The sequence below is a fragment of the Aythya marila genome (genome assembly GCF_965140915.1).
Source record: "Aythya marila genome assembly, chromosome: Z".
NCBI lineage: Eukaryota > Metazoa > Chordata > Aves > Anseriformes > Anatidae > Aythya > Aythya marila.
In genome coordinates this window covers 37815298-37842153 of record NC_139080.1, presented here as the reverse complement: position 1 = coordinate 37842153, position 26856 = coordinate 37815298, and the positions used below count along the sequence as shown (strand labels likewise).

Genomic DNA, 26856 nt, shown 5'->3' with positions numbered 1-26856 from the left:
TATGATATGTTTGCTTTTTAAAATTGAGTGCATTAGATATACTTTTCAGTGTTCAATAAAACCCTCCTTTTAGCCTTTTAAACTCTTCTTTTACTGTTAGTCTGGTTTGTTAATACTGTCTGCTTTTTTGAATTGAGTGCTCTCAATGTACTTTTCAATATTCAATTACACTACTCAATCTCGCTTTTTAAACATTTCTATTGCTATTAATTAGGTTTGTTAACAGTCTTCCTCCCAGCATATTTATTCTAGTGTATAACATATATCTTAATTTCTTCCTGAAGGTGTTTTTTTGTTGTTGTTTGTTTGCTTGCTTGCTTTTGTTTATTTGTTTCCACAGATGTCTTCCTAAGCACCAGTCTAACATTACTTTTTTTTGGTCCTTAGCAGAATCTTCTCTTGGTGCCAGTGAAGAGTTAAAAATTCTTGCAGCTATTTTTTGCAATAGTGTCTGTCTTGCCTTTCAGGACTGTGGGATGCTGACCATTCCTTCTTGGATTCTTCCTTATTATCAGATGATCTAATTTTTGTTTTAAACTTTTTCAGTGGTGCCGCTTCATTCCAGTAGTTTTCCTGTTCTTTACTTACTTCTCTTCACAGAAACCTTATCTCTGTTCCTGGCATGTTTCTTGTTCTCGCTGATAAATAATAGCGAAGGACAGAAATTACTTTGTTTCCTAGCAGTCCTCACTTATGTAATTAAATTCCTTTTACTGTCCTTTAAAAGACCATCACTAACTTCCGTATGTTTAAGTGAAATTTATAATAAGGTCCGCAGAGACCTTGTGATTCTCCACTCTGAACTGTTGCATAGCCAAGTATATAGGACTTCCCTGAGTCCTTCAAATCCAGTAGCTATGGTCAACTCGACAATACACACGATCTTCCCTTCAAAGTTTCCAATGACAAAAAAAAAAAATCCAGTCAAGTCTAGTGGTAAGTGGTTTTAATTCTGCATTGTTATTAAAAATATATGTATCTTTTTTTTGCTGTCTGAGCTCTTCTAGTTTCAATGTCTCGACATTACATTGTGTCACAGATATTATTGTTAGCATGAAGAATTTCTTCTCAGAAAGAGCAGTCAGGCATTGGAACAGGTTGGCCAGGGAGGTGGTGGAGTAACTCTCCCTGGGGATGTTTAAGGGAAGGTTGGATGTGGTACTTTGGGACACAGTTTAGTGGGTGATATTCATGGAGGGGCAGATGGTTAGACCAGATGATATTGAAGGTCTTTTCCAACCTTGCTGATTCTATGGTTCTATGATTCTGTGATTCTGTGATTCTATGAAGATTGCTCTAGTAGTCTAACATCTTTCTTTTAAACCATGTAGCATGGTTAGGTAACCAGGGTTAGGTAAATGATTTTAAGCTTCTTGCATGATTCTGCTTAAGGCATGTTTTCTTAAGAATCCTCTCTCAGCTTTGAGCACCCAGACTGGACACACCACTCAGGTGGTAATGGCATGAGTGCCAGATGGACCAGGAAATGTGGATCTGTAACTGCCAGATTTCACTTCTCTTAATACAGTAAGCCTCACTGAGACCTGTTAGCCTCACTGTCACATTACGTGTTCATCACTGTGTGACAACCAAGTTGATTTCAGAACCACTTCTGGTCTTTTTCAGAATTGCTTCCTGGAGTTCAGGTGAGAGGGTAGTTATGGTCTCTTTATTGCACCATTTACCATTGGCTGTACTCAATTGGCTATACTCAACCCAGTCCTGAGTTAACACCCCTAATTGAGTGTTAACTCAATTCAGACTAGCCCCCATCATCACTTTCTCCAGTGTTTCTACAAATGCAGCATTCATCAAAAGTTATCAGTGTTTTCACCTAAAAGCTTTAGGCCATATTAAGGTTAAGAACCAAATCTTAGAAGGCCAGATTAAAAACAAACCTCATTTATGATACGTGCTTTTAAGTATATATATTTTCTATAATTATAACAATATATATAATTTCTTCTGTATGCTTATATTTTGAGACTTTTTAATTATTTCACAAGAAATGTATGTATTATGTATCATCTCTTAAATTTAAATCTTTCTTTTCTTTTTTTTTTTTTAATATGTGATATCACATTATTTGTCTTTCAGAATTCTAACTATACTACTTTCAACCAAAGTGCTGACCAAAAAAAAATACTGTGGCAATTTGGCAAGCTCTTTTTTCCAGCAGCCTATGTTATCATCATTGAATATGCTGCTATTTAATCAATTAACAGTTAGTTTAAATCTTGTATCAGTTGTTTTACATCAGTTAAAAGCTTGGCATTAACAAAAAAAAAAAAAAAGATGGAATTATTAGGGCAATAATGCTTGCCCTTTCAAAATATTGACACAGTGCTAGTTTTCCTTCAATATCCTAGAATATCTCCAGAGTTCAGACTTGATAAAATCAAAAATACAGTCTAACATGTTCACTTTCAAGCTCTTAAAAATATTTAGTACTTCCAAATTTTCTGATTTAAACTTGTTATTTAAAATAGCTATAAATAGGAAGATGATTTATCACTTTTGTATGCTCTGAGAACTTCATTTATTTTTTTTTCCAAAATTAGAACATTTGGTGAAATAATCATTTACTATAAATGGCTATTAACTATCCTATTATTTCTATACAATTAAACAATATCAGTTTTGGGGTTCTTTTGGTTCTGATCAATTTAAAAACATCTTTATTCTGCTCTTGTCCTATGCTCTCCACCAGCATTCCTCACTCTTTGTCCTTTGTCTTTCCTTGTCTTTCCTTACCACCTCTATGCACCTTCTATTTTTTATTCATTGCTACCTACTTTGTCTTTTATTCACTTCTATTTATTTATTTATTATTCCTTGTACCTGTCAATACTTGTTTCGTTGACCAATATATCATTGCTTTTTTTTTTTTTTTAATATAGGAAAACATCTTTATGTTTCTCGGTCTTCATTTGTAGTTTTCTGCTTACCTGATTTAATGTTTGTGCATTCCTCTCATTTTTGAATAGCCATAGTTTTCTTGATATTTGTCTTTCACTCTTTTCAATTAGCATGGACTTTCTGCTTTTGTAGAATTACTATTCCAATAAAAGAACCTTGCTTATTTCTGACATCTCTCACTTTTGATTTATGTTAGAATCAAAGGCAAGAATTAAGACAGATAATTTTTTAGTTAACTGAAGTAATATAGTTCAGTTTTAGGATTTATGACCCTATGCTTATACTTGCAGTTTTTTGTTTTATCGTAAGGTTTTTTAAAAAGGCATCTTTTACAAATGAGAGATTAATTTTTTATAAAATGAACATATATTATCCCAGAATTAAGGAAATAATTAAGAGATTTTACATTAACTTTATTGAAAAGATTTAAAGATTGGCTTCTTCAAAAATATCCTTAATTTGGAGTCTCCATTTGAGATCTAAGACAAGTTATCAAGAGATAAGCAAAAATAACCTTAAATTGAATTAATCAGTTCTGTAGATACTGATTACTTTTACTAATCAGATCCTTCATTCGTCTGGGATGAATCCAGTTGCATATGCCAATTTTAGACTATTCCTACAAACCGCATTACTGGGCACACTGAATGATAAAAGCACAAGCATACTGAGCAGCCATAAGAATTAACCCATCTGTTGATCCTTTGTTTACTGGAACATAATTTGCATCCCAACTACTATTATGCAAAGCTACTTCAGTAGCTTGTGCCATAATATTCACTGATCTCACATGCTTGAATATGAGACTGTAAATATTCCATCCAAGACTCTTTTCCCTGTACTGTATTATCAACCAACTTCTGAAACAGCCTATATGAGAAGATTTTGCTGCTGGTACTTGTCATTCAAAGCCAGACAAGCCTGTTCCACCTCCTGACATTTTCAGTGGCAAAGCAGAACAGTGTGGAGCAGATGCAGTAAATAGCTTTGTGTTTGTGTTGTGTATAAAGCTACCCCCATAAGGATAATGACTGTGTACTTCTGCCATGCTAGACCCCTGGAGGAAAAGACATCACAGTGTGGAGTTAGCTCTTCAAAGTAAGAGTACTGAGCAATTTTTTCCAACACGTACACTCATGGACATTGCTCTCACCTGTTTGGCTCTCTTGCTCATAGACTATACAATCATTCTGAGAAAGATAATATAGCATCTCCATTCTCTTCTCCAACTTGTTAAAATCCAGTACTACAAAAGACCTATTAAACCCCATGTACCTTGGAAAGATGTCTTGGTCAAACATGAAGTAAAGAAAAGACAGAACTGAAAAATTTGAGGACAAAATTTTTCAACTGTTATAAAATGCTTAAAGAGTGTAGAGTAAAAAAGATGTGTGTTCATTTTCACTGTTGAATCACACATACTTTTCAGTGCATCACATTGCCCGTTTTTGTTCAGACTGCTGAGAGCCACAAAGATGATCAAGGGGATGGAGCACCTCTCCTATGTGTACAGACTGACATAGTCGGGGTTGTTTAGCCTGGAGAAGATAAGGCTCCAGGGAGACTTTATAGTGGCTTTCCTGTCCCTAAATGAGGCCTACAGGAAAAGTGGGGAGGAACTCTTTGCCAGAGAGTGTTGTGATAGGACAAAGGATAAGGGCTTTAAAGTAAAAGAGGGTAGGTTTAGATTAGATATATGGAGGAAATTCTTTACTCTGAGGGTGGTGAGGCACCTCAGGTTGCTTAGAGAAGCTGTGGATGCCCCTTTCCTGGACGTGTTCAAGGCCAGCCTGGATGGGGCCCTGGACAGCCTGATCTAGTGGGAGGTGTCCCTGCCAATGGCAGGGGGGGTGGAATTAGATGATATTTAAGGTCCCTTCCAACCCAAACCACTCTATGATTCCATGATTCTACAAAATGCTAGAATAGAATTGAAAAATAGAATAAAAGGAAAGTTATATAGAAATATAACTGCTAAATATCAATTCTCAAAATTTTCTTATGCATATATACTTACATGCAATATACAAATCAGCCATTAAGAGCTCACCTTCTTGCCATTACACAAAAAGAATAACAAATTTGATCAATACGTTTGCTGGTTTGTGAGAGTGAGACTACTACATCCAAAATAGGAAAAAAAATATATATACAACTGCAGTAAATCAGGAAGAAGTCACCAGACATGGGATTTACTGTCAATATTAAAATAACTCATTTTTTATTTATTGTGATGTAACTCAGAACAAGTTCAGATATCGTAAGTTACTTCATGGCTGTAGAACAGAGATATGAATTCCTAGTTAAAGGACAATGCATGGCTACAATTTTATAGTGTCAGGTTACCCTGTTCCTTCTTATTTTTCAATTTATCCTCCAGTTTAATAGCTTAAGAATGTATTATAAAGTAGATAAGTAAACTATAACCAAATATTAATAACTCATTTTCTGATCTAGAAGGAGATACATAAAATTTCTTATAAAAAACTTCAGTTCCAATGTAGATTAATAGAAGCACCCATACTTTTACAACAACCCAAAACTTTTTTTTTTCCTTCTTTTCATTACTATTTGTTTTTATAATTGCTTGCTACAAATATGGGATGTAACATAATTTTAGGAGGTTTTCTTTTTTTATTTTTAAATCTTGTACAGTCATGACTTAGTAAAGAAGAATTTAATTTTATCTACACAAATCTGTATCCCAGGTGGAGCTTTTTTTATTGACGTTTGAACTAAAGTAAATGGCAGCAAATTCTGGTCTGAAATAATTTGAGCTAATGGTTACAGTTAAACACACACTGATGTTACATCTTGAATGAGTTCCTTGTTTATCAGGGAAGGTACTTAAAATGTACTTGAGTTTATGCTGCACCAAATTTGGTATTGCAGTAAACATTAGCCCATTACGGACCGATCCAACCTTTGGATGCACTCCTAAGGAATACAGATAAAGCTAGGTATATGTCTTCTACATAGAGTCTTAGAGAAAAGAGCTAGAATTTCTTTTAGGTGTTTTCAGGAGCAACTGCAAAGTATGGGCATACACAAAGGTATAGAAATTCATACTCTGGGGCAAAGTCAAATTAACACTAGGTAAATACCATGAACATGTACTTCTTCTTAGGTTCTCTCTCATAAAAGAGTGAATACAGAACTGTTGGCTAATGATATACAGTTGTAAAGGTATTCTTCCTATTCTCTGATATTTTGAATGCTATAGGATAACACTGGAATGTTAAACAGAGCTTCCCAGCTCTGGATCATGCAGCTAGGATAGGTTAAGCACCACATATAGCTATGGTTACTTAGATGGGCCTTTAATTTATATAACAGGTTGTGCAAATTAACCATATTTCATGTGAATTCTTTTTTCAAATAACTTCTTAAAGCACTGATAAATTTTAGAAAGTCCCTCACAGATATAATTTATGAACCTGTTGCATCACTTACTTTGTAAAAGTTTACATTGTAAAAATTATTTAAAATTACTTACCTTGTAAAAAATACCTCTACTTACTATTTCCTACTTGTGTTTCCTAAAAAATGCCATGTTGTCCCCTGATTTTCTTTCTCTTTGAAGGCATGCTTCTGGGAATGGTCATGGGGGAATGGTCTTAAACTAAAAGACAATAGATTTAGATTAGAAATTAGGACCCTCACTGTAAGGGTAGTAAGGCACTGAAACAGTTGCCCAGAGAAGCTGTGGATGCCCCATTCCTGGAAGTGTTCAAGGCCAGGCTGGATGGAGCCCTGGGCAACCTGATCTAGTGGGTGACATCCTATGGCTGGATTAGAACTAGATGATCTTTAAGGTCCCTTCCAACCCAAGCCATTTTATGATATGATTTTGTCTTGGTGACCAACTTTTGTGTTAAGCAGAACTTGAAATAAAAATGAACAAAAAACTCCTGTCAATTCTTAAAACAGAAAAAAAAAAAAAAAAACTGCTCTTGTTTACAAACTCTCATTCAGAGTATCAAAATACAACAAGGTGCCTTCTATTCTATTTTAGGTAGATACAGATACACAAAAGATGTGAGAAAGAACAGAAGAATTTTGTTAAACCCTTGTCAATCCTGGGGACATAGGTTCATAGAAAAAAACATATCTTGAGGAATTGTAGCAGAAAGTAAAAAGAATGGTTCAATCATTTCAGACAACTCTTGTCATGAAATATGAAATGGCAAGAAATAAAGACGCTTGGGAAGACTGAGCACCTTCTCTGCTGAGGAAAATCCCATTTTTGACCAAAGGCATTAACCTCCCAATTGGTGAAACCATGGGAAGACTGATGATGCAGTCTTAAATGACTACACAGAAATGACATCTCCTTGACTCTTCAGGGCAAGTTGCTTATATATAAAACTATTACCATGTGTCTAGAGCTTTTTTCTTTAACAAAAATGTGTCTTTACAAAAATGTGTGGGATTTATATGTATGGCAGGTAATACAGTACATTGTTTGCCTTTCACTAGGGTTTATCCTAGGTTGCTAATTTCATGTTGGTTAACCTAGGCCATTATTATATTAATTGTCATTTTCTTCCATGAAATCTAGTTGATTAGAAGAGTTAGAAGTGTCTATACGTCAAGACTTAGAAATACTATGTGGACTTACCTTGGGTAGTCTCATCAGCATTTTCATAGATCAGCAGTTGCTACAAAGATAATTGAAGCATACAAATATGTCATACTCAATGATAGAAATGAAAAATTTCTTCTCCTCCTCAACCTATTGAAGAGAATGACAGCTAATTAATGACAGCTACTTGGTGATGTCAAATACCATATCCTTCTACTGTGATGTTAATCACAATTAATGATGTTGCCCTCATGTGGTTCAGGAATTTGGAGCACCATTTTTCTTGAAAATTGCTCATCTGTTGGTGGTTCTGTATTCTTTTTTATCTCATGATAGACACAATACCTCTCTGACAGTGAACCCATAGTGCTGAAAAACATGCCTTAGATTTTTGAGGTAATATACCCCAAAAACATCTCAGCTCCTGTCAGTAACTGTGCTTTGAAATAGCTCAAATGGGATTTCCACTTAGGAAGCTTTCTTTACACATTTTCTGCTGAAATATTTGCTCAGTGAAAGAGAGAGATAAGGGCTGTAGTTCAAACTGCTGCCACAACATCTGCTTAGAACATGAGAGAAAACATTTCTGAATAAAGAAGTGTCATGGTTTTATTGTACTTGATATTTGTAGCTACAGGACAATAAAAAGCTCGGAAAACTTGTTATTTCCAAGGATCAGAAACAAAGATGCAGTATGGTTATCAATGTATTGAGAGGCTCTCTCTTAAGGTAAAGCAGCTGTAAGTACTTCTCCCCACCTGACCTCTTTTAGGCATTGTTATCCTTCAGTCCTCTGAGGAATATGCCTACGCCATGACTTGTGACATGGAAAAAGGTACAAGGCCCCTGCAAAAAATCATGCAGAAGAGACAAGCATGTGTTAGTCACTTCTTTTCCTGCCCTACTTCCTGGCCACCCTTTCACTCCCAGACACTGCACTGAGAGATGTTTATCCCAAAAGGAAACTGAAGCTTGTATGTCACGCTGTAGTCGTTGGTCCTTGTGGTCTTTGGCTTATCTCAGCTGCAAAATCACAACTTGTGATTTTGCACATGTAGGTAATATGGTGTTAGGCCTGTTCCTGCTGCAATTTCATCTTTTATGGCATTTATGGAATTTGCATGCATTCAGGTTTTTTGAGTGCAATTAATTTTCATTGTTTAAGTTAATGCACAATCAATAGGAAGGAAGGCAAGAGATAAAGAAACGGTAAGAACATTCCATTTATGGGATTCAGCTTTTAGCTGAATAGATACAAGAAATTATTTAAAAAGAATGGGTATGCATTTATGAAAGACATCAATAGGACAAAAGAGGTTCTTTCTAGACTTCATTATTCTTGAATCTGGCCTTTGGTAAGTTCACTGATTTAAGGATATGACATTATAAATGATTTAATCCTTCTTTTGCCATTTCTAAAACCTTCCATTTTGTTTCACTTGCTCACTGCTTGCTTTTAGCAATGATCCCTAGGTTCTGCTAGCTTCTTTTCTACTGTAAGTTTTGTGTTAGCTTGTATATGTTTACACATCATGAAAACTTTCAGCAGCCTTGTTGTATATTGTGTATTGTGTAATATATATACCACTGATTATTTCTAACGCAAATATGTGAAACCTATACCTTCTACATATAATTGCTTTATTGTGCCCAGATGGAACATGGCTGTCTTTTTCCTGACATATCTTCCAGTGTCAAAACTAGACAGGCAGTTTTACATGCCATGTACTTCTTTGTGATATTTTCAGCCTTTACTTCACTCGTCTTTGTACACATCCATGTTACAAATAAAGTATGATGCTAGGGAATTAAATGAAATGGAGACACAAGATTTCTGTATACTTGGGTAAGAAGCTGTGTGAGCAACTTCTTCTTTGCCCCTCAGGCAGATACTTTATTTGTGATTGAATCTCAAGGATCAACTGAATTGCTGAGAATAAGTTTTGGCCTCACAGGCTTTGCTGCCTTCATGGAAGTTTCTGTGCTGTGGACTGCTGTCCACTAGCAAACAGTTTAAATTCCACGTGGATTCTGCTTGATCTTCTGCTAGGTAGTAGTGATTTCTTATTTCTACTGACTTATTTTTCCTAGGAACTTTTTCTTCAGAAAGAAGAGTGTAGATCAGAATCACTTTAGAATAATATTGCTTGAAAGAAGTAGCTTTAGAATAAACACATTTTTATGTGTGATTTATTATCTTACAGATAATAACCTGTCTAAATTTTATTACAAGATGGGAACATCCCAACGCTAAGTAAGCAACTCTATCTCTTTGGTTGCTATTGCACATTGTAACTTAATACAACCACTTAGATTGCATACAAAAGTATGTAGCAGCAGATAATTGAGCAATATATAACAATTTAAAGCTGCAAATAATTAATTTGCTGGTGGTCTCTGGTTCTAATTTGTGATTACATCAGGACTTTCAGATGAATTACTGCTTAATTTCATGTGAATTATTGCATATATCATGAAAAAAACAGACCATGGGTTAAACATAGTACTTTACATGAGCAGAACGGTATACTATTCTATCACATACTTCCAGTGTGACTTCAAGCAACCCAGACAACATCTCCATACCTCGGTTTTGTAGTCTCTAAAACAGGCATAACCACACTGTGATAGGACTGTGAGCTTTGGTTCAGTCCTGTTTATAAAGCACTTTGAGATTCTTGGATGGGAAGTGTTCTATAGGTACAAAGAAGGGCAGAGTTCTAATTGTTCTGTTATAAAACCCTCGGCGTTTTTCTAATTTGCATGTCTTTCTGTTGATCATGCTGTGGGAAAAAAAAAAAAAAAAAAAAAAAAAAAAAGGATACTAACTTACATTTTCAGTGCAATACAGTAACAGTTCTCCAAGTTCACAAAGGACTTCAAGCTCAAATTGTCAGATTAGAATGTAGACATCTAAGGTCATGTATTCAGAAAACATTCTTTTTCCTTGCAGTGAAAGAAGGAAATACCTTCCACATACATACAACTCATTTTAGCAAATTAAATCTGTTCTGATTTCTGAAGCTATGTTCTAAATTTCACACATTCAATTTCTTCCAGATCACCACAGACCTGAGGCAGCGTTGCACAGACAGCCATACTGGAACCTCAGCCTCTGCACCTATGGCTGCAGGCATCATTGCACTGGCACTGGAAGCAAAGTAAGATCTGAGTTATACTCTGAAAAAAAAAAATTAAACAAACAAACAAACAAACAAAAAACATACAGATTGATCTTTCTCAGCACCTTTATCTAGGGATCTCAAAGTGCTTTAGAAACTCTGTTGTAGTAATTCGCAGTACCTTTCCAACAGCAGAAACAATCAGCATGCTCATTTCACATGCCAGAAAGCTAACACCATGGAAGCAATGGCAGACTACAAAGGGTGTTGAAATGGTGTTGAATGCAGGTAGTTTCCACTGAACGACCTTTGGTATCCTCACAATGCCTTACAGTACGCTCACTCTGCTGTCCAGGTCCACTGTACTCTGCAGGCCCCTGTAGCTCACCTTCTGCATTGATCAGATTCCTTTTAGCAGTGTCCATTCTTAAACAGCAAGGAAAGTATCATTGCTGTGCTAAACTACAAGGTGCATAAATTAATATCATAGGAAAATAAAAATTCTTAACCTCTGCATGCTGAAAAAAAGAAAAAAGAAAAAAAAGTCTGTCTGTAATATGTATCTTTAATGTGCTTTATGGAAAAGCCAAGAGACTGGAGATTTATCAGGTAGAAATCTCAAAATCTCTATGTTTCAAAACCTTTTGTGCTATTGGGACTCCCTTGGATAATATTTCCAGGTCTCAGGTGTAATGTTCCACCACAAATCATGCTTGAAATCAAATGGTTCTAAGTGCCATGAGACTGATTCTATTAAATTCTAAGGAAAAACAGTTTCTTTCGCGGGCAATCAGTTCCTTTCAAAGCAGTAAAAAATATGAGTACAGTGGTCATTTCAAATTACATGTAATTCGTAGCAGCAGGATTATGTTTCCATTTTTAATGTTGCTTTTTGGAAGAAACCATGGGCCAATACTCAGCATGGAATACTTTTGCACTGTTGAGTTATAGTCATGAAAATAAGAGTTTGTAATTGAAAACCTGATATAATCTTTAGTGTAGCACTTGTATCATTATAATTAGATTTTCTTAATTCAATCGTTAGAAACAAAGCTATTTTGAAAAGTCAACTTTATGTTAATTCAGAAAAACAAAACAAAGAAACAAAAAACCAACAACATTATTTTCAATCTCTTCCTATTCCATTTTAAAATCCTTATTATTTTTTCTAAACAATCTGCACATGCATTTAAAATTGCATGCATGAAAAATCCATTCTGCTGAAAGCTTTTATAATTACTTCTTAACAAATGAACATTCCTTGTAATTCTCAATTTGTATTTTACATGATATTTTGTGTGCATTTTCTAACAAATCATCGTTGTAATTGAAAGTCACAAGGAATTATAGTATGTAATACCTAAAATTGAGCTATTTTTTGTTATGGTGTCCTAACACACTGAGAAGCTTGCACTTTGCACTACTTTTTTTCTATAGAATGCGTACTTTGGTGATGATATCAAAGAGAAATCCATGTTACCCTCTATGGACCATAATTTTTCTTTTTCCCGAGTCAGTAATTGCTATGAGAACAGGTACATTAGGAACAAAGGCAAGAATGTATAGTGGTTTCATGTGTGGTGATGAAGACAAAATGTGCCAGTGAATGAAAATCCTAGTCACTTTTTGTATTTGGAGTACTCTGCTGCATGGTGCTAATGAGAATCAGGGTGAAAATGTGTTTTGCCTTCTTTCAGATTCCTATTTCCAAATCTTAGCCTGTGTATTTGACTAAATGCAAGGGATATATATTAATAATAGAATAAAATGTATAAATCTTTTTTCTACATTTAGTTTCTACATTTGTGGAAAATTCACTAACTTTCTCTCACATGAGTACTTAACAACTAATTTTTTTAAATGCAATCACCAGTAAGAAGTGAAAAAAAAAAGGGGGGGCGGGGACAGGGAGAAGTAGGGGGCAGGGGCAGGGGTGCTGTTTATTTCCAGTTTTCATTATATTTTCTCCCATAAAATAAACTGAATTCATGTCTAGGAGTGGGGGAACATTTAGTTTTGTGAAGCTATAGATTGTGAAATAATGCCTTTATTACTGCAAGAAGATCATGTCATAATATATTCAGTTTTAATGTCTGGGATTTGTTTCTATGAAATCTACACAGAGAATTTTAAGCAGTTTCTGAATGCTGATTTTTATTTATTTCTCTGATTTTAAGATTAGGGTTGTATTTCTCTCCTCTGATATCTGCAGATTTAGGTGATTCTAAGTAAATGCTAGGAACTGGTGGAAGAAAAATAAAGGAAAATATGGAAAAAGAATTTCCAAATCCATTTTTAGCATTTTCTCCAATATTTTTTAAATATGTACCATGGAAAGGGCACATGATACTGTACCTTAGCATAAGGGCTTACTGGGACTCGTCTGCATATAGATAACTTTCATTTACATAGCTTCTTCCTCAAATTCCATGTTAGAGCCTGTGTTAAAAGCACAAGTGTTTCTATGAGATTTTTTAAAAAAGATTAGTTGAAAAGGGGTTTTGCAAGGTTAATTATGCTCTTCATACAGCAAGCTGTTCAAAAATTGGAGCACTTAGTTCTGAACGCTTCTTGAATATGTCTGTAATAATGTATAGTTTTATTCCATTTTGTGCTGGAAAACACCACAAACTATATTTTTAAGCCTACGAGGTCGTTTTTTTCCCAGAAGCCAAGTTTTGTTCCTGAGAGACGTCAGGAGTCAACTAGAGCACTAGTCTGGCCTCGATATGAGCTAGATCAGCCAAGAAGTTGCTTCAGCTCACACGCAAAGGTATATTAAACCAATGGAAAATGAGCAAGGCAGATTTCTGCTCCAACCTGCCACTTGCTTTCTTTGATAAGCCCCATATGGAAGTATTGGCAAATAGCTGATGGAGGACTTCTTACCTGCTTACTGATCTGAACAATCCACGTAGTTGGCTTTTCCAACTGAAATCTGCTCCTGAGATCCTGGCAACAAACGGTTTTGGGAGGGTGGCCTGCTTATTTATGAATTGCATTGTTGGTCCAGTATTTGAGTATGAAGTGGCACGTTTTCATGCAGGAACCAGAAAAGTATAACTGAATTTGAGAGTGTTTGCTTGGAATCCTCAAGGTCATAATGCAGAAACTCGGGTATGCAGTAACTGTCACACAAAGAAAGTTCTCTCTTAATCCTTATATTCTATGATTTTCTTATGTTTCTCTACAGTTTTCTTATGGCATTTCTTTTATCTGATCAATTTCCAGTGTTTCTAGTATCCTGTTCAGGCTCAATGAATAAGTGCTTACTTTTATATTGCAATTCCTAGTCAGTATGTAATGCTAATTTTTTCTCGTTGTAAATGAGCAATTAGGGGTCTAAAGCATAACAGATTTAGTCAACAGTGGTAGCAATCTTATTACTAAAAATTACCTGGACAGGCTGGAGAATTGGGCCCCCGTGAACTGCGTGTGTTTCAACAAAGCCAAGTCCAAAGTGCTGCACCTGTGTTGGGGCAGTCTCAGACATAAGGACAGACCGAGAGAAGAACTCATTGAGAGCAGACCTTCAGAGAAAGACTTGAGGGTTCTAGTGGACAAAAAGCTCAACGTGAGCCAGAAGTCAAGCATCCTGGTCTGTATCCTGAGCTGCTTCAACAGAGGCGTGATTAGCAGGTTGATGGAGGTGATTGTCACCTTCTACTCTGCCCTCATGAGGTCCCAGCTGGAGTGCTGTGTCCAGGTTTGGGGCCCCCAACACAAGAAAGATGTCGACCTGTTAGAGTGGGTCCAGAGGAGGACTACAAAGATGATCAGAGAGCTGGAGCACCTCTCCTATGAATAAAGACTGAGAGAGCTGGACATGTTCAGCCTTGGGAAGACAAGGCTCTAGGGACTGAGGTCTTTCAATACTTACAGGGGTCTTATAAAAAGGATGGAGAGACACTTTACTTGGGTAGATAATGACAGAACAAGGGGGAATGGTCTTAAACTAAAAGAGTGGAGATTTAAATTAAATGTTAGGAAGAAATTCTTCACTCAGAGGGTGGTGAGGCACTGGAACAGGTTGCCAAAAGAAACTGTGGATGCCCCATCCCTGGAGTGTTGGATGGGGCCAGGTTGGATGGGGCCCTGGGCAATCTGATCTTGTGGGTGTCATCCATGTCCATGGCAGAGGAGTTGGAACTAGATGATCTTTAAGGTCCCTTCCAACCAAAGCCATTCTTTGATTCTATGATTCTGTGATCCTATGATATAAACTATTTGTGTTGCATAGTACCATCTACTGTTGATATCAGAATTACTCTCTCTCACTGAAGAAACGTCTGAATTTGAGGTTTAATATGACACATTGATTCCAGTGGGGATTGTGCCATGGTCCTGTGGAAAAGCCAAATAATAATAATAAAACAATACATGTAGTTTCAGCACTGCTAAAAAACAAACCATTATACATCTCCAAGTAAACTGAATGTACCACTGCCTAAAAGCCAATACATGTTTTCTGGTACATGATAAATAAACTGCAGTTATGTGAGTAAGAAATTGCACCTGAAATGCAAGTATTAATCTGCTACATTTTCTCAGTGGCATAGATCTGGAGAGATTCTGTGCCTTCTCCCATTGTTCTCTTCATATAACCTATATATTTCATTTGTCTTTAGTTATATGAAGCTAAGGCTAGAACAAGGCAGGGTTGGTAAAAGATAAAGATTTTCAGTGAATTGATACCACTGATTAATTCAGAGAAGTGACACTGCACTTCATTCTTCTGAAAGTAAGGTAAAACTGAGTGTAATCACTAAGATGAAAAGAAAATGGAGTTCACATTGCAGCATTCAGGAGTGCCAGAGAAAGAGCCTTCGGATTTCTGACAACTGATCAGATACTTGCAGTACTTCCCATATTCATTAATTTTCTTTCAGACCACATCAGCAAAGGAGAAAAGCAATATAATATCTCGAGAAGGCAGTTCTGGGTAGAAAGAACGTGTTTCTGTGTCATCAAAGTTATGAGGACTTTGTTCATAACTATAGTCAGAGGCTAGAGGTGATTCTGACAGTTGAGGCGAACTGTAGAAGTACTGTCAAGTGACCTGTATGTAGGATTCCCATGTAAGAGAAGAAGTTATCATTTAAGTCCGTCCGCTTTAGCTTCTTTGACTAACTGACTATTATAAAAGGGAATGTTTGAGTGTGTAAGTTAGAAATCTTTTTGTGAATCTTTGCTTTTTTGGAGTAAATGTAAAGTAATGCTCTTAATAGCGAAGTATTTGAAAAATGTAAACTAAAATAAATGCTGTGGTTAGAACCTGTGTTTCTCTTGAGCTTTAACCACATGTGCCACTTCTGCAATTCTAGTTATTATGTAGAGGTTGAATTGGAAGTATTTTCCTGAGTTCAGGTTGCCCAGAGTTTGCCATTTTAAGGCCCTGTTTTCAGTTACATATAACTTTGCCAAAGAATAATTGGTCTGAATTTTTCCGTGTAACTTTCTTTAGAAAAAGTTTTAAGAAAATTCCATCCAGACATTTCTCAAACTGAGTCAATGTTAAAGCAAAAGTGTTTGTGATTGTTTTTAAATTTTTCATTGAGTTCCACTGTCTACACTTTGCAGCGACAGCTAGAAATAGACCAAGTGGATAGCCATTGTTCTGGTGCCAAGGCAATGCCTTTTGCTTTTATAAGCTTTTGAAAAATCTCAGCTGGCATGCTCTCTGTTTTAAGAGTTTGGCAGTTCTGTTCCCTGTAGTTTCTTATTTCGCTAAGTGTTCCCCAGCCTCAGCTTAGGGTTGTCTCTGAAGTTGCTCTTCAGGCTGCTAATGGCCATCCAGATACTGATCCTGAGAGCAGGGAGCCCTTCTGTTTTTCCCTGCCTATGTCCTTACAGCAAAAGGAAAACATGGAAGATGGAAGAAGAACAGGTTTGCTAGATTACAGTCTTCCTGCAGTCTTAAGAGATTTCTTCTCAGAAAGTGATCATTATCAACCTTACAGTTGGGCCATTGGTTGTTTTCTAGTTAGCACTTTTCTCTATCTGGTAGAAATGTGATACTCTCTGAAACTGTGAAGATGCTGCACTAATAGCAAGTGAATGTTTTAAAGCCAGACATAAACAGATAAAGATGATCTTGTGAAGTCAAATGCCCCTACTTTGAAAATATCTTCAAAAAAGCTTTAGCTTTAAATGGAAACCTTCTCATGTAGGACTTGGGAGCATGAGATATTTAAATTTATTATATTTAATAAACTTAAGTTTATTAAATATATTTAATAATTTAAGTTTAATATATTTAAAATTACTGAAGATAGTTGCTGTTGAAATGGATAGATCCAGTGTGTCTTTCAACAATAAAATTTGGCAAATGTTAGGACACTTCAGAATGCAGTTGGTTTAAATTATGTGTTTTTAATGACTTTTAGTCAGCATTTAGTTTTCAGACATGCTCTGTTCTTCTTTGTCCAGTGCTTAAGTTAAGGTATTGATGGAAAAAGAGGAGGAATATGACATTTAGTGTAAGGGGCTACTGACAGCAATTTTGACCCTGAAAAGGCATTTCCCGACAGCAATTTTGACCCTGAAAAGGCATTTCCCGAAATTTCAGTAACTGCGCATTGCTTTATACAGAGATCTGTTGTGTATGCCAGGCATATGTGTATTTTAAGGGAGTCTCATCTTTAGCCAGGCTTGAATTTGTTCTGGCTTTCTTTCAAAGGGATTTCATTGGATGAAACTAAATGTGAATCAGAAATTAGTAGGAGAAATTATAAATATTTGATAGGCCATTCTGATACCCAGAAAGCAGCTGTAAGCAGAGAAGTGACAGTTAACTTCACAGCAACCAAGTAAAAGACAGTTTTGTTTGATATACTGATTCAACAAATGTTGATTTACCAGGTCAGATAAGGAAAAGACCACTAGAGCAGAAAATTTATATATATATTTACAGGGAAAGAGCTACATGCTGATCATCAAACACATGAAACACCTTTTCTCTTCTAGCAGACACTTAATGAATTATTTAGAGAATACACGGTAATTAGAACCCCTGGGAGTGTCAGACATGTCCAAAGCATGCATTTTGTGTGTCCTGTGTATGTGCAACTGGATTGTTAAAACTGAGCTCCACGTTTTTTACCTTCCAGTTTTCAGGAATTAAATGGTTATGGTGTACACCATTTAGACACCTAAGCACAGGATAAGCACCACAATTAGAGACAGTCTTCATGTCTCATCCATCTTAAAATTCTGTGTTGCAGCTGGCATCTTCACACTCACACTTTGTGTGACCTGGGAAAGAGGAATGATTCCCATTACCACAGCTAATATTCCTGTCCAAGGGGCTATAAATAGAAGTCATTAGGACAGGTAATAGGGTTGTAGATATCATGGGACAATTTGGCTGATTTTTAAGTAATGGGAATGTGTGAATAAACAAGGAAAGTATTTCTTATGTTTTGTTTATAGATTTATCATAAGGCCCTTAAGGCTGGCATTATGCAAATATCCATGATGAAAATTATTTCCTACTGATTTCCTACAAGATGTCTAGGGCACAGAGACTCATTTTTGGGTGGTTTATAGCAGTAATTACCTATGTCTGTTCTGTCATAGCGAAGATTTCCAAAAAAGGTTATTTGATACCTATAAACTGAAAGATGATCATTTTTCTTAATCTACCCCATGATACATTGTTTTTGTTTGTTTGTTTTGTTTGTTTGTTTGTTTTCCTTGATTCTTTGGAAATAATAATGATTAAAATAAATGTATTGTACTCTTCCAACAATTCACCTAAGCCTCTGCTGTTTTGGCAAGAAATATCTTATCTGGATGGGACACCTGTGTCATGTTCAAAATTCAGGTTATTAAGATAATACAGCAATCGTTATTCATCTTGCTAACCCTATCATATTGCTAAAAAGGCAAACAGCATCTTCACCTAATTTCTATCAGCATTATATCGAGTGATATTTTTACTAATTACTCTCTTGCACTAATTATTTATTCTTAACTGTTATTTTTGGCACTGTGTCATTATGCAAAAAGATAGAGCCTGGATATTTTACTTTTTTCCAAGATTTTGTCACTAGGGAGACTACTTTTGGAATAAAGAAATCAAATTTGTCTAAAAATGATGACCTACTATTTCTAAGCAGTTTGAATAGGATATTTGTTCCTGTTTAAAGATACAGTTAAATCTCAAATTAATATTACTGTAATATAATGTGATTATATTACATTATACTGTCCTGTTTTATAGTGTCCTGTTTCATTTTTTTCCATTTGCCTTGTTTTATAAACATTTTGAGAAGCTTGAAAGAAAAGGGCTGTACCTTAGAGTATAAATAGTCGGTTAAGGACACAACATTCATTATTTTTTGGCTGCTGTACAAGTACTTTTGTATGTAATTGTTCTCACTTCTGCTTATTCTGGTTTGATTTTGAGTATTGTCTGGTATGTGTAATCCCAAGGCAATTTCAGATGAGACAAGATTTTATTTTTTTTTCTGGAAGGAAATAGACCAGTTTTTGAAATCAGTCCACTATCAAGCAGAGTTAGTACTGTTCTCTTTCATGCATTTGTTCATTTCAAGATATTTAGTCATTAATTCTTATTAAATAAATCAAATGGTAAATCTATTAACATTCGTGACATATTGTCTGGATCTGGGGCCCACGTCGCCAGCAAACAACTGTTTACTCGCTTATCTTCAATTTTTGAAAAATCTGTGATTTTTCCAGATGCTTCAAAATTGGCTGCTAGACTGTCTTGTCTAAAAAATAAATTAAAATAAAATAAAATAAAATAAAATAAAATAATCCCTCTTCTTTCTCCAAATGAACTGCTATTTTGACATCATTCCAATTTCTTTCTTCCTTTTTCTTTTTGTTGAAGATTCTGAAAAAAAAAAAAAAAAAAAAGGTCAAACAATTGCAGACCTATATTGTTTCAAATGAGGTGTCTATTGTAGAGAAAAAATTTCTAACTGGTAATAGCTCAATTTTTAGTATAGTGAAGGTTCTGTAGTATGTTACAGAAATTGATTTGAATATTGTTCTTATGCTGTTAAATCTCTTTGATATACATATGCCCAAAATGTCATTCACTGAGAAGAAAACATAAAATTTTATGACTTTTACAGTAATCAAATTATGTGGAAGTTGTACAACAGACAGACTGATTTGGCTATGTATCTTACTGTGTCCTGGAAGTTGGAACTTTGGTCACAGGTTTTCTGCCACAGAAAATGTTACATAACTTTTTATGGTTACGTGATTATGTAGATTCAGCAGTGGATGGCTCAGTTTTCGAGATTTTCCATGATTTATGTTTTTAAAAGGAAACCATAATTTTAAGATATAATCTTATTTTCTGACTGAACAAGCAATTCCAATTTATGGAAGGTTAATGTCATCAAGTGAAGTCCACTGTAGCCTCAAATTGTTTGTCTGAAGATAGATGGATACACCATCACTAGCTTCACTATTCCTCTTTAAATAATCAGCTGAGGGTGCTTTATCTCCTTTTAAAGTTGAGAGCAGTATTTTAGTGCCTTATTTTTCACCAGTAGCATGGACAGTTTGCTTTATGGAAAAACAGATTGTTTAGATTCCAGATTATAAAGAATGCAGCTCGTGGGATTCCTGGAGGTCTTCCTGACGGCCTGAAACATGTTTTTCTAAGACTTTACACAGCCTCCTAGTGAAATTCCTGAGCTGGTACAAAATCATATTGATTCTTTTTCTTGAAGCATGTTACGTGACTGTCCAAGCATACCCTATCTTACAAACCCTGAATGCTCATTACATTCCATAACTCTTTTTTCTTTGCATTCATTCTTACCAGTTCAGCTGAATAAACAACTACATCCATCTAGTCCAACTGTCTATCGTGAGAAATTCTACTTAAAAAAAAAAATAAAAAAAACCTGCATCTGTGAGCATATTAATGTTTTAGTGAATGCATCAGCTGTTCTTAAAAACAACAGAATAATTTAAGCACAGGAATACACTTGTGTCCTGTATAAATAAATAAATAAGAGAGAACTTAAATGATGATGAATTAATACAGCTTTGAAGAAATTACAGAAAAATCTGTCTACAGTCAATAAGAGATTCACTTAAAAATGATCATCCATCTTTAGATTATTCCATCTCTTTCTTCTTTTAATAGCAAGCATAAAAATGACTTTCTGTGTTGACTCTAGAAAAATACTGTGGTGTCCCTGCTGTAAGCAGAAAGATGCTAGATTACATCAGCATACCCGTGGTTTACACACACACACTGGGAAATGTCCTGTAATAGGATTTTGTGCCTGTCTTTGAATTATTCCTTACAACTTTGAATAAAAGAATTTTCACATTTTTAGGCAATTTCAACTTGTTTTCAGGTTTATGAATTATAAGACTGTTGGAACTTAGAATGTGTAAGAATGAGTTCTATGTGAGTGAATGGCCTTCACATCCCAAGTTTTTATCTGTTATACAGAGTTATGGACCATGGTTCTGAAAGGTAATTGATTTTCATTTTCAGTAGTTCTACCCAGAATGGTGAACTCTCAGTAGTTAGTACATACCAATATATGTCTGTATGTGGATAGGATAGGCGCTAGCTTTTCTATAGACAAGTATGCTGCAGGTTTGCAATAACTTGTGTTTCCCTACTACCTTCTGCTAAAGGTACAGCTTGTTGAAGCTGAAATATATCACCTGAAAACCTAAATCGATGCAGTTTGGTTGAAAATTAAGTACACATTTTTTAATAGATTATCACGTGTATTCACTGATTGCTTCTTAATAGCTTGAGTTCAGCTCACATGATAAGCAGGTTTCTACTTCTATAGTTAAGTGCCATACTGCATTGATTACTCAAGTATTTTGAAAAGAGTATTATTTTGAGATAACAAGTACTGGAATATGTGAAACACTGTGAATGGTATGACAACCCACACAACATTTATTTATGTACCTCAGATGGAGAGTTGAGTGAGATTTTTCTGTGTATTTCAATACAGAACAATCAAATATTTCTGCATATTTGTTGTTACTCTGTCTGCTTTCTGAAGAAATCTGTCTTTGAAATTTCTAGGAATTCAACTATGTGTTGGTATAAAAATATATGGTAACTCCATGTGATAGGAATGTCCTACCTACCCCAAAAAGTGACCCACTCACCATCTCTCATGGGTTGAGCTTTCCCACACTCATTTGACCGTTCCTTTTTTCTAGCCTCTACCTGCAAGTGCAAGCAGAGCACAAGCGTTCCTCATCAAGCCTTAAATATAAATGCTGAGAATAAGTCACTTGTCTGCCAGGCCAGGTTACTTCTTGGTCAGAAAAACACAGAGCATGTGTTAAGGAACTGAGGTTTCCCAGGTTTTCAATGACTGCCTAGTGCTGGACATTGTAGACAGCCAGTACTGGGTCTTCACCAGAACTTCATTCTGGTTTGTCTTCATTATTACAACTGAATGGAGTTGTGCCAATGAGTAAGGGTAAATAATGATTCTCCGAGAATGATACTTGACTAGTATTCTGTCCTACAGTACTTTCTCTCTCTTCTTTACTTAATTACTCACTTTTTCATTCTCTCCACTTAACCATGTTTTTAAATGGAATACTATTCTTATTATGTCTGAGACAAAAACAGAAATGAGAAGAAATAAAAAATACCCCTATGATGCCCATGCTCTTTTAAATGATCTCCTAAGATAAGAAATACTCCATGGGGTGTATCTAAAAGCAACAAGAACACTACATTCCCTATAGATTTCTTACAAGATAAGTGGATATTAGATAAATGGATATTAGTTTCATAATAAGAATGCAAATGGCATCTCCTTTCACCATTGCAGTGGTCAGGTTATTAGAAGCGTGTAAAAAGAATACAACTCTGTGTCATCAGGTACTTGCTCTATAACTATTTAGAGACTGTGCTGTTTGTTTGGTCATCTTTGAAGTGTACCCAAGGAGCCTCGCTGAGGCTCCTTGTACCCAAGGCCAGGCAAATAACAAATGAACAATCAAATGAACAGTCAAATGAATAACAACAGAGCATGTGAAATAGTTTCAGTCAGAGCTGCAAGTCTAAGGAAACTGACAGCTTGAGCACACAGTTATTAAGATTTAGTAAAGCTTTTCAGTGAGCCAACATAACAACGTACAGTGGTGGTTGGCGGTCATACAAATTAAGTCTGGGTGAAATGTACTCCATCATCTTCCCTTACTTAGCAAAACACTAGAAGTTTGTGCAATGGAGTATCATATATCTTTATAGTCTGCTTCATGGAAGCCTCCTAGCTGTATAAATAATTTCGTGTAGTAATTCAGTAAGATTAGGAAATGCTATTTTGAATGGAGAAAAGGAGAGCAGGGAAGAGAAGTGAGGGTTGTTTTGGTTTTGGATATTTTTTTGCTTTTGTGACTCGTATTCCTCCATTCTAATAAAATATATCTAATCTGTGACTTTATGTTTTCCCTTTTTTCTAGTCCATTTCTGACATGGAGAGACATACAGCATATTATTGTCAGGACTTCTCGTGCAGGACATCTGAATGCTAACGACTGGAAAACCAATGCAGCTGGGTATAAGGGTGAGAACTTTCTTGTTTGCCATCAGAGACATCTTATTTGGCATTTATGAAGAACAACCAATTTCAAGTAATTTGTTGTGTTGTGCATAGCTTTCAGACTTTACAGGCTTAAGCTTAGGGGTACTGTCTTCTTTTTATAAAGGAAAGCTCTTAAAATTACTAAAATAAAAAATGGCAGCTACAAAATACATTGGCCAGATCCTATTTGTCCCTTTCAGCCCTATTTTGTGCACTGCTAAGAGAAAATCTAGTAAATCAGGTGTTTTAAAAATTTTCCTCATATAGACTGCATTCAGATAAAATAAAGTGAAGCTACAGAAGTTACTGGATGCAGACCGTGTTCTCATTTAAGAATGTTTACAATTTTAAAATGGCAAAATAACATTAAATGATCTGATTAAAAATGGTGAAACACTATTTTTAAGTTTCTGATTTATATTATTCACTCTACATTCTTTATATTTAAAATTTTATCTGATTTAGGATAATATCAAATGCAGAACTATTCGTATTTGTAACTGGAGAAAAATCACACTCAATCACAGAATCATAGAACTGTAGAATCATAGAATTATAGAATGGTTTGGGCTGGAAGGCACCTTTAAAGATCATCTAGTTCCAATCTCCCCTGCCATGGGCAGGGACACCTCCCACTAGATCAGGTTGCTCAAAGCCCCATCCAACCTGGCCTCAAACATTTCCAGGGATAGGGCATCTACAGCGTCTCTGGGCAACCTGTTCCATTATCTAACCATCCTCACAGTAAAGAATTCTTTCATTTCATCAACTCTGAAGCTTTCTTTTAGTTTGTCCCATCACTACACACCCTGGTAGAATCCTTCACAATCTTTCCCACAGTCCCCCTATAAGTGGCACTATTGGATACCCTTGGAGCCTTCTTTTCTCCAGCTGAACAACCCCAGCCCTCTGAGTGTCTCTTCATAGGAGATGTTCTCCATCTCTTTGATCATCTTTGTGCCCCTCCTCTGGACCTGCTCTTGCAAGTCTATGTCTTTCTTATGCTGGGAGTCCCACAGCTGTATGCACCCAGGTAAGGTCTCAAAATAGTGTTATAGAGGTGGAGAATTGTCTCTTTTGACCTGCTGGCCACTCTTCTTTTGATGTAGTTGAGAATAGGACTGGCTTTTTCAGTTGATCAACTAAATAATAAACACATTTGCAAGATGGATTAAAACTGGCCTTTTAATCCATCCAATGTTGTATTTCAACATGCATTGGCTTCTGAATTCCATTCACTAAATCCCTACTGCATTCAGTCTGGATTGCTTTAAAAACAACAACAACAACAACCAGACGGGCTTATTTCTGTTTCTTTTTTATGAGAATTCCATCCAAGATAGCAGTACTTCTTTTAAGATGAGTAGAAGTCTTGAGATTTGAACTGTTTTGTGCTAGGATCTCCTGAGGGAAAATAAATAAATAAATAAATAAATAAAAAATTAATAAACAAGAACCATCAAATCTTTACCCTGGTTTCACTTTAAAACTGAAGCCTAGCATTAATCTATTCCAGAACAAGTCACTGCTACCATAGAGCATCCTTAATATATCATTCTGACCTATGACATTTCTTCTGCAATTGAATAGGAACCAAAAAAAAAAAAAAAAGAAAAAAAAAAGCTTTCATTTTTGGATCCAAACCAGACTCTAACTACAGAGGATAGTTTTAGAAATGCGTATTTGACCCCAGCCCCCTCACCATGCAAAGGTTCTGACGTTCAAGAGCCTGCTTTTGTCCCATTTACAACAAGCTCATGCCCACATGCAGAAACACATATAGTGAGAAATAGATACTTCCTTAATTGCAATAACATTGCAGTATTTGTTATTGTGAAACGTATCCCAGGATTTAAAAAGTTTTGGCAAGACTTTGTGACTGTATTATCATTTTGTTGGAACTATCTGAAATTCAAACAATGCTTTTCAAGTAGCATAAAATAGAGTGTTTTTTCCCCCAGCTCACTTCCAAAAATCTATATTTTTGTATTTTTCCACTTGTTGCCCAGGAAAGCCAAATACCCTGTAAGGCATTTCACAGCAGCTGTCACTCATTAGCTAAGGAGAAGTCACACTAATGCACCAGCAGTAGCAGCACTGGCAGCAGGGCTTGCACTCTTACACTACTAGTGCCTGCTTACTCAGAATCCTTTGATCCACACATTTTTCTATGTATTGTAGCAGATAAATTGTGAGGAAAAGGGCTGAAAAAGTTATCTGCTCCACTTTTGCAGAATCATGAACATAGATAACCTCAAATGGGTGACTGGGACTCGGGAAATACAACTTGACCTGGCAGGGCTCTGCTGTAGACTCCATGGTGAAATTGAAAAAGAGGAAGACAAACTAAGTGCCTCGACCTCTGTGGAGCTCAGAAATCAACTTTAACCCAAATAAAAGCACTAGTTTTAACTAAATTATTTTGGCAACTTAGGCTGAGCAAATGGTTCCAATAAAATCCAGCTCTCTTTAAACCTCTGTTGCTTTTGGAAGAAGGAGAAGAAAAAGATTTAGATTAAATCACAACATCCAAACCTGAACTCAAAAGGGGGTTTGCACACCGCTGCTGGCAAGGCTAGAACAGTTTTTTTACTATTGCACGTGGCAATATTTAGTATAATATTACACTATTATCCTTCACTGTTGCCAAGAGTAACAATTATAGTATGGTTTTTCATAGATGAATTACTCTGATCAGACTGAGTTCCTTAAGGAATTGTATCATAATTTTGTTGATGGCAAGATCCATATTTCTTCCAGGGCATGTTCTTAACAAGAGAAGGGGTGGAAGATTTTTCCTAAATTAACTAAAGCAAAGGCAGTCACAAGAAACAATCTGCCTTTCTTCTATGCATCTGGAAAATAAAGAAAAAAAAATGAAAAGAAAGAGAGGGACTGGCGTGCTCCTTTAGAAAGAAGATCAGAAAGGGTAAAAACAACAAAAACTTGGAAGAACCTCTCTCTCAACAAAGGGTCAGCAAGAGCTGGTAGTTGAAAGTGGGTCAGCATGCTTTTCAGTGGGCTGTTTTGCTGGGCTGCATGGCAACACTGTCCCTCGCTGTAGTCCTTTGCAGTGTTTCTCCATTGCAGAACACACAGAAGGAGCAATCATTATTGGTTGCAAGATTTCTTGTTTTTTATATCTTACATTCATAAAGAGAAAGATTAATTCATGAAAAGCACTTGAGCCAGCCTGTTGATTTGTTAAAGCAATGCCCATTATTTGTTTAGTTTTCTGGCAAGTAAACAGCATTCATTAAATGCATGTCAATTGAATTAAGCCAGAAATGTGTAAGAATTTTTTCTTGGTATTTTTTTTTATTATTGTTTTGCTGCCAGCATGCATGCATCTTTACTCAGGAACCTATTACCTAACAGTCTCAAGAAGAAACACTTGGATACTTACTTTGGAATATTCTCTGGTCTAGTCAGTTGTATGTAATATTTGTCACTAGATAGAGACACATAATGGTCCATTTCACTTCAAAATCAGATTTAATTTTTATAACTAATACAGTTAATTAACTGTATTAGTATATGTATATGGAAAAAAAAAAAAAAAAAGAGAGAATATCTGTTTTTGTGAAGATACCAAAATAGTTGGTCTGGTTTTGCTATGGCAGATCGATATGCAAAGGCTCCTTGTTGTGTCTAT

At 35.7% G+C, this 26856-nt stretch overlaps 1 protein-coding gene across 2 annotated transcripts in view; it reads left to right on the top strand.

The window, feature by feature from the left end:
* The window catches only part of PCSK5 (proprotein convertase subtilisin/kexin type 5), a 253825-nt gene that overhangs the window by 130316 nt on the left and 96653 nt on the right, over positions 1-26856 (top strand). For both annotated transcript variants that reach the window (XM_082784364.1, XM_082784365.1), the window contains exons 9-10: positions 10565-10665; positions 23080-23183. In XM_082784364.1, the coding sequence (XP_082640490.1) occupies positions 10565-10665; positions 23080-23183 (205 nt within the window). The remainder of the gene's footprint in view (positions 1-10564; positions 10666-23079; positions 23184-26856) is intronic.